Raw genomic sequence first — 20,665 nt, 5'->3', positions numbered from 1 at the left:
TATAGAATTACAGAAAACTGCATTCTAGCACTTTCTAAATAAAGTCCCAAGCATCTTCTATGTCACTTGCTACCAGACCTTTGTACCTAAACACCCAAGACCACTACCACTTCCTGCCTACTGCCCTTCCCTAGTCAGTGTGTCCCTCAAACAACATTTCCCAAAGTGGCTACTTTTACCACCCTTTCTCCCAACTTAGAAACACTGTATTCACCTCTCACCTTCTCATAGCATTTGAAGACTATACCAGGTGTCACCTAATCTAGCCCGTTCTAGAAATTTTCCTTACTGTCTCATGCTTACCAGGCTTGCCTTCAAGCTGGATTGTCCATTTCTTAGAAATAAGCTTCATATTTCGCAATTATTTTCATGCCTTCAAGTCAGATGCATCTCTTAGGCGCGTACACACACACACACACACACACACACACACACACACACACACACACACGGCAAATATAAGTAAGAGAGGGAAAAAGTGAGGAGGGATGTGACAACACACGTGGGAGTGTGTTCACGTGGCTGCTGAGGGATACGCAGTGGTGGCACCTGCTTCTCGATGGCCCTCCTGTTCCTGGGGTCGCTGACGACAGACAGCTGCAGCTCTGCCATCTTCTTCATCTTGCCGTCCATGTCAATCTTCTGAAGCAGGCTCCTGGTCTGGCTCTTCAGCAGCCGCACCGTGTCCTCTTTCCCATGCTTCTTGGCAAAAAGGGACGCGCACGCGGAGTGTATGGCGGTCACCCAGTTTTCCAGGTCTGTCTGGCTTGTGGCCTGAGCGTGGGATGGGGGGAGAGTGGGGGACTGTTTGAGATTAATTGAACACAAGAGGTTGCTCCAAAATGGCAGGCTAAGCCTTGATGTGTCAAACCTAAGGGCTCTCTTCACAAAAAAAAAATAGACAAACAATTTAGTTTTTCAAATATAAACACCCAGCTGAGGTTCAGAGTCCCTGAGGGAGGAACATCAAAAGCTAAGCGGACAGGACTGGACAGCCTCTGCTGGCTAGTACTACTTGCTGGCCTGATCCTCTCTAGGACCTCACAGGAAGAGTGTCTTCGTGAAGCACTGTCTAGACTAGGCTGGCCTGGGAGCATGTCCATGGTGGACGGTCTTGACTGCTTTAATTGATATGGAATGGCTGAAAGTAGAAGGCACCATTCCCAGCTTCCGGTCCAGGCCTGGGTAAGAATAGAGAAAGCGAGCTGGGCACTTGTGTGTTTCTGCGCATTTGTGCATTCTCTGCCCTCGACTGTGAATAGGATATGATCTGCTGTCTCGACCCCTCCCCCATGCCAGTACTGTGACTTCTGCTCATCCATGGACTGTGACCTAGAACCATGAACTAAAATAAGCCTCTTGTTGGTTGATTTTTGTCAGGGTGTTTCATCGCAGAAATAAAAGTAAGGTGGAAATCTTACTGTGGCACCCAGAAAAACAAACCAGAACAAAACAACAGCCCACAGTTAGTGACAGAAAACAAGGCTCTATCCGCCCATGGTAACATCATGTGATACATATTACATTCATGCTTAAAGCAATCCTGTAAGCTCTTTGAGGTGGTGGTGGTAATAGTGGTAGCTTTTAGACATAGTCTCTCAGTGTAGATCAGGCGATGCTGGAACTCACTATGCAGCCCAGGATCATCTTGAACTCACAGTCATCCTCCTGCCTCAATCTCCCAAGTGCTGGGATTACAGGTGTGAGTTACCTCATGACTGATTTCTGTGCACCCTTATAAACCTACTTGTTCAAAGTCCAAAGTGTCGAGAAGTTGGGCAAGTGCTCCAAGAAGACACAGGTGCTCAGCAAGGGGGCTAGCATTCAGTTGGTCTGCAGGGCTCAACACCACGCTAGCTGTGTCTGTCAAATTGCTAGAAATCCTGATGGTAGATATCCTGGCTATAAATATCCAAAGGCAGCTGTCTCTTTCATAGCACTTGTCCAGAAGGGTCTGCTGTACCTGGAAAGCTTCTTCTTTGACTTTTACTAGGATTCCTGGGAGCAGCTGATGCTTCCCAGGCCACAGGCTTTCTATAAAAGATCTCCGTTCTGGACCTCCCAGACATTACCCTCTCTAGATCATGTGTTACCCAGAGCACAGATCACAATATTTCCCCTTTGTCCTGACATGGATATGATAGGCAGTAGCCTTGGACTCACAAGCACCTGACAAGTGCCCACTACAGGGATGGTCTTGGCACTGGTGGGACTGAGAAGCCACCGTCTCCTGCACACACCCTAATTGCAAAGCCCAATGGAGCATTCACTGAGCTCATGCCAATGCTTGTAGTGTTGAGTTTTTGTTTCTTTTTTAAAAAAATCCAGTTATGTTATGTGATTATGTTTTTGTTTTAATCCCAGGTGTGGGATATGGGGCTCCTGTAGACAGTCTACAGCACAGACATTTTGCCTCATGCGGGCTCTGAGAAAGGTGTGATCTTTGCCAGCTGCAGATAGTTTAATCCTGTGGACTCTAAGCGAGGGAATAATACCAGAGCCCAGAGAGACTGGTGCATTCTGAGGAAGAAGGCGGCGGCTGCTGCTCCCTCCTGCTGCTCCCTCCTGCTGCTCCTGCTTGCTGTCGTTGCAGTTTGACAAGAAGATGAAGACATCAGAAATGAAGACTGGACTTGCCCCAAAGAACCCAACGACCCTATGCAGCAGGAAGTAGCTAAAAAGAACTACGCCCTCTCCCCACTAACCATCTTTCTCTCCTACCTGGTGTTGAGGAGTTGGAAGGGATTGGGGTGAAGTAGGGAGGTGGAGGCAATAGGAGAACCCCAATAAAATAGATAAAAGGAATGCCTAGAGATGTTTTCCTTTTTAATCCTGTTTGGCTTATCTGAATCACATGGCACCACCCTCCATTTGCACAGCAGCACAGTACCTGGAAGAGGTAGACGTCCCCACAGGAGTTGCTTAGGCAGAACACGTGCTCCTTCTTGGGATGCTCAGGGACAGACTGAACGATGCTGTCCTCTGCAAAGAGGGCACACCGTGGGGCGCTGTGCTGGTCCGTGGAATTCTTTCCGTAAGTCTCGTAAAACAGCAGAGTACAGCCTGGGGAAGATACAAGCAGAATAATGCCCCTGCCACAGGACCAGAGGGAGTATGGGAAAGGCATGAGAGGTAAATGGTCTAAGGCCAGAATGCCCCCCAGGCACCTGCAAGAGGCCAGTGTTGTAACAAGGAAACCCTGGCGTGTGCGGCATGCCTAGTTAAGCTCTCAGGAGCAGAATGAAAACCAGATGATGGTCTCGCCGATCAACAACAATGCAGTACACCTCCGCCTCACTCCCCAGATGCATTTTCCACAGAGCTGTCCTACAAGGCTGTCAAACTAACATACTCCAATCAACCAATAAGAAATCGGGGAGGTGGTCACATGTGTGGATGCCCTAGGCCAGAGGACAGTGGAGCATGGGTATGAACTCAGGCCCCTTCACTTCAGCACTCTCATTCTCGGGCATGCAACTGTGTTATTTTTGAAGGTATTTATTAAATGTGGTAGGCTGAAAAAAGTCCCATGTGTGTTAGCTACACTTACAGTTTGTGGTCCAGGAAACTGGATTTATCTACTGAACAGGCCATTTCTAAGAAAATACCAAGCTTACATTTCAAATGTATACCAAACATCTTCATGTTTTTCCCCACAGGCTAGGAAAGCAAATATGACTCAATTATAAGCATTACTCTAAAAAAAATGCCAGTACCTGTAATTTTAACTATTTTATATTCCTTAATGAGCCGGTAAAGAATTACAGGTCAAAGAGTCTACTTCAATTTTATAATTAGACTTAATTAAGCCAAAGATTGCTTTTAAGAAGCACAGGAGTATGTTTTCCAGTATAAGGAAAGTTCATGTGTGTGCATGCATGTGCACTTGCATGTGGAAGTCAGAAGTCAACTGTGTATCTTTTCACCTTGCTCATTCAGTCAGGCTGTCTCAGTTTTACTTCATTTATTTGGCTAGTCTGGACAGCCAGCAAGCCCCAGGAATCCACCTCCTCAGTACTGGGTTACAAGCATGCGCCATTGCTGCTGCTGCTGCTGCTGCTGATGATGATGATGTTTCTTCTTCTTCTTCTTCTTCTTCTTCTTCTTCTTCTTCTTCTTCTTCTTCTTCTTCTTCTTCTTCTTCTTCCTCCTCCTCCTCCTCCTCCTCCTCCTCCTCCTCTTCTTATTTTTTAATATGAGTTTTGAGGATCAAATGCAGGTCCTTGTGCTTGTACAACAAAGATTTACTGGCTAAGCCATCTCCCTAGCCCCAGTGAAATATTTCAAGCATTATTTTGTGCACCAATGACCAGCACTCAAATATCAATGATATGGACCTTGTGGATATAAGTCCTTCGCATCAATAGGGGGGAACCCCCAGCCAGTCTTCTCCAGCACAGCATGGGCAGGGCCCACCACTACCTTGTGTCATCATTCAAGTTCAGGTGTTTCTAGAAATTATCTCACAGGTTGAGTATGCAAGGCTTTTCTTGCCTGTCTCCACTCACACACAAGCTCATACGTGCCTGTACACACTCACAGTGTTCCTCTTGCCACGTCCACTGCTTCCTTAAGCCTTGACATGAGTCCACACTGTAGCTGAGAGCAAGGGGAAAGTTGTCTTCCCAAGTGCAGTGCTGCAAAGGGGCACTGTATCCCCATGGCAGCATTTCATCACCTCAAGAACAGTGAGCAGTCTCTCTCCTCAACACAGACAAAGCTTTGTCCAAACTAGGAAGCTGGACATGATCAAATACCACGGGCAAGAAGAGGCAGAAGTTTATAGCCAGAGCTGCTGGTCTAAACCAGTCCAGATAATGATGTCCATGAAAACAAGCCCAACACTTTACCTTTGAGAAAGCCCCACCTGTCCATGTATATGCAAAACAGCATGACCTGAAGCTCAGGACAAAGGGAACAGAGCCACATGCCAGCTGCATCTGTGTCTAAACTCTTCCCATGGCTTCACGCGTCCTTCCCAGCTTACCTGGTGGTATGCACCAACAGCCAGGATTTGAATCATTTCATTAAAAGAAAATGAATCCAAACCCCAAGCAAAAACTAAGAGGTCACCAAACATTTCAACACCAGGAATATTCAGTGGGGACATCCCCATTTAGATCTGGCCCAAGGTGCAACATCATATGCTGGACAGAGAGTCAGCCTTACCCTGATGCATTGATCTGTACCTTGAAGGAAGGTGGGACTGGAGTTTAGGAAGCCTCCTTCAACTCACTGTGGTGACGTGACCATCAACCCTACCCCATGCCTAGCAGCTCCTGGTGGGGTTAAGTAGACATTCTTCTGGCCATGGTAGCATAAAGAAAAACAGTCTTCACTTGGGAGGCAGAGGCAGGTGAATAGTTCTGAGTTCAAGGCCAGCCTGGTCTACAAAGTGAGTCCAGAACAGCCAAGGCTATACAGAGAAACCCTGTCTCAAAAACAATCAATCTGCCCCCGCTCAAGTCCACCTGCTCTTTAGCATCCTCATCTCACATTGTCCCTCCACTCCTCGCTGGGGGCCCATCTTGGGATAGAGTCTATAGAATCCAAAACCCATCCTCGTCACTGCTCATCCTGATACCACACAGAACACTGTGCCACTGGAGCAACATCTGTAGTAACCTCGACAACTCCAGCCCAGGGTATCCCTGTGAACTGCATGAAAATCCTCTCATTGGAAAAGGCAGATGGTCCCTATTAAATGCTCTCTGTCTTCCAAACTCAAACCTTTGCCTGCCTTAGCACTGTGTCCATCAGTGACCGTAGTTCACGGGACGGCTCAGTCATAATCCCTCGCTACAGAAAACCCATTTCCAATGTATCCACATGATTGCTTCAAGGATACTTTCTGAATTCTACTTAAATATTAAGTATATTTTCAAATGAGATTAACCCAATACATTAGTTCCGACTTTATAATTTATATACTTGAAGGTGAGAGAGCTGACCTTAACACAGTGAATTCCCGGAGGGCAGAGGTGGACACATGAAGGTTGGGGGGGGGGTAGCTAGCCCTCTGGATTGGACTGGATGTCTGCGTCACAGGAGGGCTTTCATGCCTGGTACAGCAGACCCCTGAGAAGTCTGCCACACCCACAGGCACCAGGGAAAAGGAAGGGGACTGTTGTCTTCTTTGTGAGAATCCTGTGACCTCTAACGATGGAGATGAGGGTAACATCTTTTCTTTGAAGACATGCTAACTTTTACTTCCACCCCGTCACCCTGGAAACATTCCCCAAGGCCTGCAAGCCAAGTCCTTAAACCCTTTTCACCTACAAAATGTTTCCGCAAAATTGCATGTACCATCCAGAGGCAGCTACGGCTTTATTTTCTATGGTCCTCCAATCCAACTTTCCAAATCTCCTCCTCTCATGCATAAGAGCCTGCCTCCCTGGTCAGTTCTGTGTTTTCCTTAGCCAATCACGAACCATAAGGACCCTAAGCCACAGTGACAAGTTATTGGGTCCTGGGGCTTTCACACACAGCACACACTATCCACTGGGGGAACTTACAGAGGAGCTTATAGGCAATTGAGAAAGGAGGGGGATGGGGGATCAGAAATTACTGAACAGAAAGCAAAGGAAATCCCAGAAAGAGTAATGTGAGGGAGGCATGCTAGACAGTTCACACCTACTGTGAACATGTGTGATCGTGTTTCTACACTCTTCCCTGATGGAAGTCGGGGTGGGGACACCTGATCATGACTTCTGACACATCCCTTTCGGTCTCTCTGACAATAGCAGGAGGCCTTTGTGGAGGCCACAGCTGTACCTCCGGTCGACACCTGCATAGGCCAGGGCTGTGCTCAGTGAGGCATCTCACTGCCTCATAAGATGGAGGTCTTCCAACCTGCACCCCCACCGTGAGCAAAGCAATAAGGTTTGCTAACTGGCAATGCTTGGGCGAGGTGTTCTCACCTTAACAAGACCAAGTCCTATTTTTGTTCTAAGAAAGGAACATGGGGAAGGAGGGTGTGAGGTCACCCTGAGAGTATAGCACGGTCTCAGCCTATGATCATGATGTCCGAGGCCCCAAGTCCAACACCAAGCAAGTGAACAACATGAAGAAAGTGAATTAGACTCTCTTAGTCAGTCAATGGGGATCACACATGTGCAATCTTCTAGATAACATGTCGTCTGGGATGGACACTGCATTAGAATTCTGAGCACGTACAGAATCAAAATACAACTAAGTGAAGCTTATGCGGCAGTTTCTTAGGGTTTTGTCTTATTCTAAATAGAACCAAAGTATCACAGAATGGCAGAGCAGATACATAGAAAATTATTTAATTTAAAAATTATAATTTACTAGACCGAATAACTCATATAAGTGCTTAGACACCTAGTATCCTTCATACTTACTCAAACCAACGCTGACTCCACAAGCACTTTCTGGTGAAAGGACAGCTGATGGCCACGCCTTCGGTGACCCGTAACCCACGTACCTTTCAGTGTCACCCAGTACTGTTTCCACTTCCTCCGGGCCACCAGCTCCAGTTTCCTCTCCTTCTGCAAGGTGACAAGGGGCTTGAAGAAGAGCCACCCGGCTTTCCGAACCACTCCCTGTTCCTTCTCAAAGAGCAGGTCCAGCTGCTCCAGCGAGCTGAGGGACTCGCTGCTGGACTCCGCAGTCTCTGTGGACGTTTCCACCGACTCCATGTTGGTCCTGCTCATTTCCAGCTCTCGCATGAAATTCTCGTAAATGTTCTGTTGGAGGGGATCGCTGCCAATGGCGTGCGTGGATTCGCTCCTGTGAGACAGGGTCTGAGCTGAGCCCCCTGACCACAGCAAGGCAGACGGTTGCGCGGACACCTGCACATCCGCATTCAGTCCATCTGAGTGGCTGTCGAAGTACTCACTGCCGTCCTTGGATCGCGGTTCCTGCACATAACACAGATTACCAGCCAGTCATCACCAGAGGCTAGGGTACCCACAGCAACATCCCACTGTACAGCCTCAGGGCAATATGGCTATATCCAACGATTTAGAAAAAGTACCAGGTTCTCAATCTCATGTACATCAATAGACTCAAACCATAAAGGGGGAAATAAGAAGCCACTGGCTGTCCAAATGGGGCCTGAGTTCAGCACTGGATCAGTTAGCTACTGTATTTACAACACACTGGTAAAGAGTCCCAGAATGATGTGGGACTCACTAAGCTAAGTGTGAATCAGTGTCTTCTAGGAGAGACTTCATGTTTTTAGCATCTGTTCTTCTCCTAAAATCATGTGAAGTCACTGATGAAGAAAATCACCATTTTGGGGGTGGGGAGCAGGGCTGGGAGTTCTTCATGCTAGGTTGGGCCCCACAGGCTTTCCTTCTTCTCCCTAGCTCACAAATGAGGTCTTCTGGCCAGCTGCCCATGCTTAGACCATGCTCTCTACCATCTGAATTCCCCCCTCATCACAGTAAAATCCAATCTCCAAGGATTCATAATCCACTAGGTGCACTGCCTAGTAATTATAGGTTGGGTTTCTTAAAAAAAAATTGTATTTTTATTTAATTTGGGAATTTACCTTATGAAACAAAGTGAACTCCTTTGTTCACATCCTTTTATTCGAGTACCTGTTTTATTCTAAGCACTAGGACACACCTAAGAAGTGACTCTTGACTTTTAACATTGTTTCCAATACAGACTCAAATACGAGCCACTCTGAATAAACTGCTTAGTCTACTGATAGCTGCCGCCTCCTGCTAAGCTTAGGGACACAGAACAGGCAGCTGGCCGGCACAGAACTGGGCTGCAAACACAAAATGTTTGTCCTGGTGTGGCTCATGGAGAACAGCTGACAAGCTGCTTGACCGTGGTGGCTTCCACTTGTAGCCTGGCATTTTGAGAGGGCTGAAACAGGAGGAATGGTGTGAGTTCAGGCCAACAAGGACTTCCTAGTGAGTTCCAGGACAGCCTGGCCTACAGAGCGAGAGCCTACCTCAAAACTACATAAATGAGGTTAATAAATAAGGTAGCAGTTAATTCACTCCCAGTGGAAATAGTACTGACATCCCAAATACCCAGCTCAGGTTAGTATAGCTACAAGAGAAAGGTTAAGAACAGTCAACTGTGCTCAGCAGTGGGTTTCTAACACGACTTCCTCATCGTCAACATTACAGTGAGGAGAAACTAAGTCAGCAGCCATTGAGCTGGGGCTCTGTCTTGAACACCCCATGTTATGGAAATGTTTTCTTTTGGAAATCTCATCTTAAAAAAAAAAAAATTCCAATCATGTTACTGTCTGTCTTTTATAGGAAAGTCATCACCAGGCAACTAAAGAGTGTTTTCCCAGTCCCAGGCGCTAAAAACAGAGCCCAGAACACAAACAGTTCCTAGTGAGGATGACAGAACCTTCCAGTGTGTTCGCGCTCTGATCTGTGGTCATTCTTATTTATACACTGACACCTCAGCTTCAAAGAGCGAATTGGGCGGCTGCTATGAGTCACTCGGGAAATTCAAAATACTTGAAGGTTCCTCTCTTAACTGTCACTTTGTTGAGACTTTCATAAACTCCAGGACATGAAGGAGTGTTGTTCATCTGGCAGCTACAACTGTGACTGACTCCTGGCCTCAAACACTAGGAGAATCTGTTTCTTTCTATGCCTTAGCGGTGTGTTTCAAAACCAGCAAATCTCTGGCAGAGAGAGGGGTCTGAGTTACATGTGACCAAGAAACACTGCTGTCGTCCTTGTCATCGTCGTCATCAGTTCTCATAAGAGAGACGCTTCATGCTGCAAGGCTGTTAAATGTCCAGCCACAAAAAAGAAAGACTATTCCTCCTTGAGAGATGAACAGATAGTACGTGTGGGAATTTATCACTAATTCTTACAAGTGGGCATGATTTTTTTTCAAGTCTCCCGTCAATGTCCAAAACTGTCCACCTAGAATTCTAATGGCCAATGATGAAATCTCCCTCTAAGAAGGGCATTTCAGAAAATAAAATGCCCTTAAATGGGCTCAGACAGAATTCCTAATAACCGCTATGGGCGTGAGGCCAAAGAGCTTACCGTGTGTGTGTGTGTGTGTGTGTGTGTGTGTGTGTGTGTGTGTGTGTGCACAGAGCCTCTGAGTTCCATGCCTACACAATCACAACACAGGCGGTGGCTTCTGACACTCGATGACCAGGGGCACTGACAGCCGAAAGTAGAGGGCAATGGGAGTAACCCCACTCCACAGAGAAGTAAACGCTGCATGACCCACCTCACGTAAGTGAGAATCCAAAATAGTTGAGCACACACACACACACAGGCCAAGGGAAAGAAAGAGGCAGCACAGAGGCCGGGGAGTGGGAGATGCTGGGGAAAGTGTATGAAGCTTTGGTTACAGCAGCCAAGTGTATTCTAGAGACCCGGTGTTCAGCATTGTGAATGACTGCAGCTGATGTCCCTTTGTTCATATGAAATATGCTAAGGCAGTAGACTGTGAACAGTCTCACAATGAAATAAAGCCAGCCTAATAACTAGGTTGAGTGGTGACTCCGTTAACTAGGTTGGTTACGGTGAATATTCCCACTGGATTTGTATGTCAAGGTCATCAGACTATATATTCAATTTTTTTGCTTATCCATTATACCCCAATAAAGCTGGGAAAAGCAAAAGACAATGCCTAACTCCTTAAAGGAAACCCCATTTCCAGCGTCTTGTGTTAGACAAAGTACCTAGTTAAGCAGAAATTAAAATGTGAAAGAGAAAGAGAAAACTTTCAAAGTCAACACAACAAATTTCCTTCCTCTCTGCTGCAGTAGCTTAGAACGTTCTTCGCGACAGCTGTTCCTGCAGCCTTGGGTCCCACAGAACAGCACAGACCCCAGTGACCTGCTGACTGGGATGAACATACATCATGAATAGGGAAACAAACCCTGGTCATGTCAAGTCATGGAGATGGGGACGGGAGACATTGTTAAATCAGCAAAACCTATCCTATCCTGACCGAAGGAACACAATGCTTAGCCAAGTAGGGTGAAGATCTTTGTCAGCTAAAATCAATATGAGGTGTTTACCTACCGCTCTCTAGTACGTGTCTCTGTCTCCTAGTACGGTATCCTTTTTCAGCTGTCTGGTTTTCAGGCTCATGAATATGAGGGCAGGCCTTTAAAGGTCTGTATTGAAAAGGCTGATTTTCTTATGTCATCTTTAAAAGTCAAAACAAATGTCTGTCCATCAAGCAAAGCTTTCTGAATCATCATCATCGCTCTGTTGTCTGCTGGCATACAGAAGTTTATGTGGGCGAAGGAAAGTAGCTTTTGCTCAATGCTTCGTTACAGCATATTGTCACAGACTCCTCCTAAGTAAGGATTGCCTTTTTTTCTGTGTGGCACTATGGACTGAGGCTCGGGTGTTTTGGCGTATGCCCTGCCCTACTGAACTATGTCCCCAGATATCTTGATTTTTTTTTTACTGCCTCAGCTTCCAACATAGTTGGGATGGCAGTCCTGAGCGAGCACACACAGCTGTGTTGCATCTTTATGGTCCTTATCCTAATTTTTTCCATAAAAGTAGAAGAAATGCCTGAACAAGAGGACTGGAATATTTACAAAAAAAGAAAAAACAAACAAACAAACAAACAAAAACATCAATCCTGTTCATATCTATAGATAACCAATTATTGGGGAATCCACAGACAAAACTTTTAAAAGTCTGTTCTAGTGGGTCACTTTTTCAAAAGTCTGAATTTTTCATCATACTACTCAACACTAATTAATAGTAGTCAACAATGTCTTGGCACTTGTCTGAGGTTTTACAGTTGTGGCCTCTAACCTACTTCTCCACTCCCTGACCCTGAGCTCCTGAGCTCCAAGAAGACCTCAAATTCCCTGATTCTTCAGCTTCCTCGTCTCTAAAATTTGGAGGAGTCCTTTCTAGTATTAAAATTCCCTTTTTTAAAATTCTAGTTATTTTGCTTTTAACTCCACATGGCACACAATGTATCAGATGTAAGTTTGTGCATGACACAGAACTGAAGGAGGTTCAGTCCGCCCCTGAAGGTTGGGCACAAGATGCCTGGTCACCATGGTAACAAGTCTGCTCTGGACCAGCAAAACAGAACCTGCATATGTTCCCAGTGAACCGGGTCACTGTGTGTTGAGTCAAGTCACAATCACAGATGAAAAAATATGTCCCAGAGAAACAAAGAGTGGTACTCTGTGACAGTGTGCGTGAGGAGACATGGTGGTTGGCAGCAAGACATAGCCAGCTCTGTGATCCTGGGATCCAAACGGGCAGGCTGGGTGGGGTTGGAGGGTTAACAGCATATTAGACTCAAGTACCTCAAAGATGCGTGTGGGAAATGGGAGCCAGGAGCCAGGAGCCAGGAGCCAGGAGTGAAAGGCCCAAAGCAGCTCCGCTATTTAGTGCTTTGGCTTAAGGGGCAAGAATCAAGACCAAGCAAATTACTTCCCTGAGGTTTACAGAAAAAGGTCCTGGACACAGGATGGTGGCTACCTGTTCTCCATCTCCCTTGGAAGAGAAGACAGTGATGGCAGGCTTGTGCAAGAAGGAGGTAACCAACGGTAAACTTTGTAGACAGGGAATGATCTACCGGGACGGCTTATGTTGTCACCTGCTCCTAATGCTCTTTTTTTTTTTTAAATATTCACATGAATGTGTATCTAGCAGGAATAAGACAACAGCCCCCTATAATCAGATTCCCTTCAACTTTATGACCTCACTAAGTAAACAGCACCCAAATGACCAAAGGGCTGGGGATAGCTGTAGCAAAGTGGTAAGAGCCCTTGGTCAGCATGTGCATCCCCAGAAATGTGTGTGTGCACACGCGCGCGCACACACCCACACCCACACCCACATCCACACCCATATTCTCTGTGGCTTATAATTTTTTAGGAGGTTTTTTTGGGTTTGTTTTTTTATAAAGCGACTTAAATATAAAGTAATATCAAGTAGGGAAGGCCTCGCTATCCAAACTTAATGACTATCTCCCTCCTAATTTTTTTTTCCTGGACTTGATGACTGAGGTCTAGCAAAGACCCCCCTCAGATTGCCAGTGCACTTGGACCTTTACCCAGCTCTATGCCTTCCAAGAACTGTTGGACCAGCTTCAGAACCAGGCCGGTGGACTTGCACGCAAGTGCCAAGGCAACTCAACGCAGAATCTGGGTGCTACGGGCTCAATGCTCTGCTGTCTTCTCCCACCTCAGAGCCTATGCTGAAGCTTGAACCCACAAGGAGACGGTAATGAGGTCCTGAGTGGGGCTATGGTTAGAGGGGAGCCACATGCTAGAGTCCTGAAGACTAGGGCTGTCTCTCCTTCCCTGCCATGTGAGGACAGAACCTTCAGCAGCCAGGAGCAGGTCCTACCCAGACTCTCATCACGGTGGCCCATGAAACTATGAAATATCAGTCTATCCTTCTGGTACCCAGTCAGCAGTAGTATTCAGTTCTATGCCCAGGCTAAGATGTGGAGACACTGAAGCTGCCAGCTCTGAGTCAGAGTGTATGCCTGGAGCAAATGAGAATGGGAAAACTCCATCAGAAAAGGAGTTGTGCTAGAGTTAATAAACTCCACCCTTCACCGGCTCACTTGAGGTTCTGAGTAGCTCCAGACACTGATGGGAAAACTCTAGAGCCCTTCTCCCCACCTACCCCAGGGTGTTCTCACCTGCAATTTCCTCTTCTTCCTGGAGAGGCTTCCTGTCCAGTCGCTGATGCGCCGCATCCTGGCTTTGAGGGTATCCTTCTTAACAGCGTCTTCAGTTAAGGCTTTTGACTTGCGACAGGGGAGGGTGAAGGAACTGTAGTGCATGGCATCCCTGTCACCCACCCTGGAGGGCATATCTATGTCGGATGCAAACGAGACACGGTTGCTCAGGCTGACTTGGGAGCCGATGTACTCATTGGAAGAAAGGCAGGTGCCAGAGGGTGAGCGTGAGCGGCACCTCAGGTCGGCGTCTTTGTACAGTTCCCGGAGGGAGGAAAGGGAAGAGCTTTGGTTGAAAGGCTTTTTGGTGTCACTGGCTGGGAAGTTGGTAAGAAGGCTGGGGTCTGGGGTGCTGGGAGCCAGGAAGGAGCCATCCACCTCACTCATCTCCCCAGCGTTGCCCCACGGGGAGTCATACCAAGATGACTCCGAACTCAGGGAGCTGCCTTTGCTGGAGCGCAGGCGCGAGTCCGTGGGAGAAGGGCGCTGGCTGGCTGGAGAGCCTGCGCCTGAATCCCGCCTTGCTTCTGGCACCGGGCAGGTTTCCGATGATGCCAACGTCGGGGAGTATCTCAGCAGCTGTACAGGTCCACCGGGGTCCTCTGAGGGCCCTTTGTGGGGGTTGCCACTGTTGTGGAACTCAACTCTCAAACACCCATCTAGTTTTCCCAGAGTCTTGATGAGCACCCTGGGGCTCCTGCGGTCCTCGCCTGGTGGGGTGGAGGCGATGCTTTCATTTCTCCCATAGCAGGTCAGGAGGTGTCCATTGCAGTCCCTGGAGGTGATACGGCTGCCCCCTGACTCACGGCCAACGTAGAGGAAGCCATTCTCGGGCAAGAAAGCACCACTGTTGCCCTGGAAATCTTTTCCTGGGATGTTCGCTCTGTGCTTAGAGTAGGCAGTGCCCTTTGAGGCCTTGCACGTGGGTCCGCTGAGTCTGGTGGCATAAGGCTGGTGGCTCTTAAAGTGAGAAAGGCAGCTTCGGGCTAGGGACCTGGACTTGTAGCCTGCTCCGCCGCTTCCATGAGTCCATCCGTGCAAGGACTTCTCGTCTTTTGCGTGAATGCTGCGTATTTTCAGAGAGCAAGGCTTTTGCTTAGCACCGGTGACGTTATTGCTGTGGTTCTTGGATCCTTGGAAGGTATACTGACTCTCAGAATTCCCCATTTTAACCTGAATTGAGAACAGTTGTGTTAGAATGAGCCACGATCTAAATTACACAGCAAGACAGGGTTTTCTTAACAACAGCAGTAATAATAAACAATAATGTCTGTCATAACATTACACAGGCCGGATGGAGGGCACACGACACTCCTTCCCACGCCCGACGAGATCCACAGGAGCAGAGACGCAGGAGTCATATACTGAATTGGTTCCCCTGATTGTGCAAAGCTGCACTGCTCACACAGACAATAGTGAATGCTTGTGTATGAGGAGCTCTAAAGTGCGTTATCGGTGGCACGCTGCTAAAACTGAGCAGGCATAGAAGTGTTGGCTAGAGGTAGACTTCCTTCAGACCCAAAGACGGCTAATGAGCCCTGAAGTAAAAATAAAGGGAAGTCCAGGCACAGAGATATGCGACCAGGACTGCATCCGGAAAAATGTCATTTTCATTACTTAGGAATTATAATTGAGGGCAACAACTCATGTAGTATCAGGGAGTGGACCTTGGGATCCCGCCAGTTTCCAAAACCCTCAAATACTCAAGACATAAGAGTGTCCTCTTATATTTGCGGTTGTGAGCCTAGCCTTTAGCGGCGGAGCCATCTCTCCAGCCCTTACGTGCACTCTCCGCATATCCCCACCATGCACACTTTCCCATGAGCGTCTATCTCCTCTTAGATTAAGCCTACTACACTTGACAATGGAAATGCTGTGGAAACTGGTGTCGCTCTGCATTTTTCCCACTGAATCATTTCAGGGAAACTGTTCGTACATGTTCAGTGATGATGTCATTAAAAACGAAAATCCAGTCGACAGCTAGGCAAATCTTTTACTGCAGAGCCCTTGTGCCCAGAAGAGTTGTCAAGGTCCCTGCTCCCAAACAACCACAGCCCTGATAATGGAACCCCAGGTGCCATGCTTTGTGGGAGCTTTCAAGTATCACCCAAGGAAAAGGTTGGACATTCCCAAAAAGCACAGCTCAGGTTATAAAGACATGGAAGGAAATAAGAGCTTTTCTTTGGGGGAGAAAAGCATTTTTACAAAACTAATCTCCAGAGCCTGTCTAAGACATGGAGATTCACCTTAGGATACAGCGAGAGAAAAACATGCACGGGCTTACAGGTGAGAAAGCGGGCAACGGAAAGAGGGACCGGCCTCCTGAAAATCCCTTTAAAATTCCAGTTAGCACAATGAGTTGTTTAGGTAAGCAAAATGAAAATGAAAAATCTGTTTCAACCCTCCGTGCACCCTTTTATTGTTGATTGGCATGGAGCTATAATGAGCCAACGGCATTTGTACCTCCTGTCAGAGTTGCAAGCATACTTAGCAGGTTTTTTAAAATTCTTCATTCTTGCACATTGAAGCGTGTATACAGCCACAAAGCAAAATCAAAGGGGTGGATAACTGGTTATCAAACACTTAAAAAAACCCAGTTACTGGAGCAACTGAACCTTTCTTTATTACTCGGGGGTCATGCATTTTTATGAGCGGCCCACGTGTCTGAGCTGTTATTACCTGCAGCCTGGCTTCTGCTGGGACAGAGGTTAATGTTCAGTGAGGTTTACATGGTCTTGGGAACAAGGCAGGTATTTAACAAGCATGAGGAGGGCAGGTCCATGAAGTGATCCTGAAAAACAGACAAACAGAACTGTGAAAACTCCATCAAGCGTCTTACACTCAACTCCCAATAAGGAAAAGCAAAGAAACAGAGTTGGGGGTGTAGCTCCGTTGGCAGACTGCTTGCTTATCTCCTACAAAGCCCTGGGTGCAATCCTCAGCATGACGGACAACTAGGCACGTGGGCACATGCCTATAATGCCAGTACTCAGGAGATGGGGGCAGGAAGACCAGAAGTTCAAGGTCTACATTGGCTACACAGCAAGTTTTGGCTACAAGCCTAATCTACATCAGACCCTATCTCTAAAATACACACACACACACACACACACACACACACACACACACACACACACATACACCAGTATATATATCATGATATATGATATATATCAGTGATTTAATATAGGTTATCCAAAGTATTGGTGTTCAGAAATGACTTGTCAATGTCTCAGCAAGCAAAGCCACCTGAGACAAATGGCCCGAGTCAGATCCCTGGATGCTCCGTGGTGGAGGGAACTGACCTCTACCTGCACAGCAGGGCACACATGCCCTCACCTCATACATAAATAAATGAAAACAATTTAGTAAACTAAAATAAACACTGTCAAGATAATAAACGGGATGCCTGTGAACTTCCTTGATCAATCAAGGCTGTTTGGAGATCTAAAGGAAGCCAGACTTGTCCTTTCGGTGTCACAGCCAATGTCAGCTTTTGTTGCTGCAGCAGCGGCAGCAACAGGTGAGAATGTTCAAATGAGTCAGGCTTATCTGTCACCGCTCCTAGGAAAACAACTCTCAGACTCTGCTGACCAGACTGTAGGGATGTGCTCCCCCCAAGGATGTGCTCCCCCCAAGGATGTGCTCCCCCCAAGGATGTGCTCCCCCCAAGGATGTGCCACCCCCACGCCCCACCCTCCTCTGCCTCCTTGCAGCACAAGAGCGGTTCACTGTTCTCTTGGCCAAGCAATAAAAACAAATCACAGCGAACAGGTCCTTGGCTTAAGCCCTAAGTTAAAGAAGTTGAGCTCATCTGTGAGTCTAACTTTTTCTCAAGCATGTGTGTGTGGGGGGCGCAGAGGTCAACCTCAGAAGGCCAAGGTAGCCTTCTAAGTGGAGTGGGGGTGGGGTGGGAAATGCCATCTGGTGGCATTCTGCCTGACATGAAGCCTGTATTTTCTCACAGGTATAAATGGCAAAGTAATGAAGGCTCAAAGGTGACCTTTAGGGTTCCTTTCCTGGAGTCTATTCCGTCATTACAGTAATGCATGCCTAATGAGATTGACCACCTTTGCCATTTTGAGCTCCGCAATATTAAGTATCTTCATGTAGTTGGGGTGCCATTGTCCCCACCCATATCTACAATCCTTTTCTCCCTGCAGGACTGGAACTCTGTCCAGGCCCACTGAGCAGTGGGGGTCTTTACTCCCCAAGCCGCTGGCTATCACAACCCTATCTTCTGTCTCCATGAGTGTGATACCTCTGTGCACACCATAAAAGAGAATCTCAAACTATTGATCCAGCCAGGTGCAATGGCGCATGCTTGTAATCCCAGCACTCGGGAGGTAGAGGCAGACAGATGGCTGTGAGTTCGAGGCCAGTCTGGTCTACAAAGTGAGTCAGGACAGAGAAACCCTGTCTCGAAAAACCAAAAAATATATTGGGAAGAATAAAATATTGGTCCAACTGTGGCTTGCTTAGTCTATACGGCATAATGTGTGTGTGTGTGTGTGTGTGTGTGTGTGTGTGTGTGTGTCAGTGTCAGAGAGAGAGGGGAGGGGGCAGGCATCTGGGTTGCTTCTACCTCTTGGCTAACATGGATCACACGTATTGCCTTCCTTCAGCCCTCCTCAGTACGTGCCAGAAGTGACCCTGATAGACAATGTGGCTCTAATCCCTTAAGGACCCAGCTGCATCAGTTCCCATCCCCACCAACTCTCCATCCCAGGACTCCGATGTGGCCATCCCAGTGGGCAGAGTCCTGATGCTGAGCTGACTGGCTCTTGTGCATCTTCTCCCTGAGGGTTCCATCATGACATACAAAGTCACAGATAGGGGAAGCAAGTGGCACTGGACCTAAATTCCTCTAAAGGAAAGCAGAGCCATGCCCTCTGCTGGGTTCCAGCCACACAAACACATTTTACATTGGGAGGGAGGGGGCTGGGAGGCGAGGGCACAAGCAGGCAAGGATCCCACCCACACTTGAGTAGAAGTCTCTGTGTCAACAGGCTATGTTTTCCACTGCATCTCCAGCTGCCCAAGGCATTACTACTGGAAGGAAGGAAGGAAAGAAGGAAGGAAGGAAGGAAGGAAGGAAGGAAGGAAGGAAGGAAGGAAGGGCAAGGACAGAGGAGAAGAGAAAAAAAAGAAAGAAAGCTTTTACATTCAATGAGATGAGGTCTCACGTATCTCACAGGCTGGCCTTGAGTTCTACAAGGATGATCTTAAACGATGGCCTCCTGCCTCCACCTCCCAAAGGCTGGGATTACAGCAGTGTACTTGTAATGTACCATGCCCAGTTTACGCAGTGCTAAGACCAAACTCAGGGTATTGCACTAGGCAAGCACTCTACCAACTTAGCTCCATGTCCAGCCCCTTGATTATTTTTTATTATTGTGATAACTTGAGATATGTACCAGCAGACCTATCTTTCACTAAAGCCCTGCCTCAACTAGAGGCCTGAACCATGGGCTCACAAGAAGCCCTCTGGAAACACCTGTGGGATCCATGAAGGCAACTCCTAGCTTAGAAGGTTGATTTTGACACAGACCAAAAGTAAGATGTCTCCCTATTGGTTATGTTCAAAAGGCAGACTCATGAGCTTCCTTTACTAAGACAGGATAGCACAGAAGAGGGGTAGAGGGGGTGAGGGAAGCCAATGGCAGTATGCACATTAATGAAAGCAGATGCTGACCAGCTAGTCAGTGCACCTGGTCAGCTCCAGCTGTTCAGTACACCTGGTCAACTGCAGCTGTTCAACGCACCTGCTCAACTCTACCCACTGGAAAAAGAAACAGCCTTAAAAGCTACAGCAATGAGCGTACCCAGCACCTATAAGAGATTCTCTGAAAGACAGGGTAACCCCTGAAAGGCACCATGTAACTGTTGCCTCTTATGACTTTGACAAAGATATTTACTTATCACCCTTCAGCTTTGATTTTTGGCCAAAAGGAAGGGAATAAATAAGTCAAAGTTTTAGTGACCTCTACCCCCCAACTCCTTTACAAATATATATATATTTAAAAGATCTGCTACTTGAAAAATAGCAAAAATTTCTGTTAGGTTTTTTATTATTATATTATATCATTATATCTATATTGTATTATATCATAATAGTACATATGAAGATATAAGGGGCAATAATATATATTAGGTACCTGATACACAGTGAGGCCTACAGTTCATACGCATGTAGTATAGGTGAAGGCTCTCTGGAATACAAAGGGCCTTAAAACAGTGCACGTAGCAAAGGTTGGACTCCGTGCACAAAGGTTCACATAATTACACTCATTTATTAGATAATAATATTCAAAAATTTTTAAATTAGTAACAATCCCATGAGCAGTAAAAAGATATCCTTCTCTTTCATCTTGTTCCTAGCCAGACAAATGTGTCTGGCAGCATTTTAAGCTAAAATCACAAACAAGAATGGAAAGAGGCTCTCTGGTGATCAGTTACCACATTGAAAGCGTCAGCAAATATACACAGCTTTTCAGACAGGCCCGTTAAAGTGGCAACAAGTATCGTGAGCGGCTGTAAACCAGACAAGAACACTTTTCATGAGGAAAATTCAATATTTACCTTCTCGTCGTTTGCCTTCAGAGTGAGGCAGACTGATGGCCAGAGTCACTGCCCTTAAGGAGTGCAAGACTTACAGCAAGAGAGAAGACCAAAGAGAACCCAAACCATCTTGGGGCTGAGTTGACCCCAGATGGGGAGCAGGAAGAAGGCAGCAGGTAAGCAGATGGTGCTGAGGAACTTGGGGGACGGGGCAGTACAAAGGACTGGGTCTTCATGATGGGGTGAGCAGAGGTAGGGTCAGGGCCACTGGACAAAGGCAGATTGATGGCTGAGATGGCAAAACTCATGTTCTACCACAAGGAGATACCAAGAGGCAGCATATGTTCCTAAGAGATTAGAAGGCTGAACTCGGAGGCTCCCCATAACCAATGGAGAAGTCCTCAGGCTAGAGTCACGACCAAGATAAGACAGAGGTGCACCAGCACTAGCCACCAGG

General features: G+C 47.0%; 1 protein-coding gene across 6 annotated transcripts in view; it reads right to left on the bottom strand.

The window, feature by feature from the left end:
• TIAM2 (TIAM Rac1 associated GEF 2) overlaps nt 1-20,665 on the bottom strand; it is a 208,716-nt gene that overhangs the window by 94,447 nt on the left and 93,604 nt on the right. For all 6 annotated transcript variants that reach the window (XM_084774508.1, XM_084774507.1, XM_084774511.1 and 3 more), the window contains exons 2-6: nt 16,327-16,438; nt 13,609-14,820; nt 7,448-7,883; nt 2,891-3,063; nt 550-774 (exon numbers count right to left, since the gene is read on the bottom strand). In XM_084774508.1, coding sequence (XP_084630634.1) covers nt 550-774; nt 2,891-3,063; nt 7,448-7,883; nt 13,609-14,814 — 2,040 coding nt within the window. In that variant the 5' untranslated portion in view covers nt 14,815-14,820; nt 16,327-16,438. The remainder of the gene's footprint in view (nt 1-549; nt 775-2,890; nt 3,064-7,447; nt 7,884-13,608; nt 14,821-16,326; nt 16,439-20,665) is intronic.

Source organism: Acomys minous, assembly GCF_964271855.1.
Source record: "Acomys minous genome assembly, chromosome: 3".
NCBI classification, from domain to species: Eukaryota; Metazoa; Chordata; class Mammalia; order Rodentia; family Muridae; genus Acomys; species Acomys minous.
This window is presented reverse-complemented; position numbering and strand designations above follow the sequence as displayed.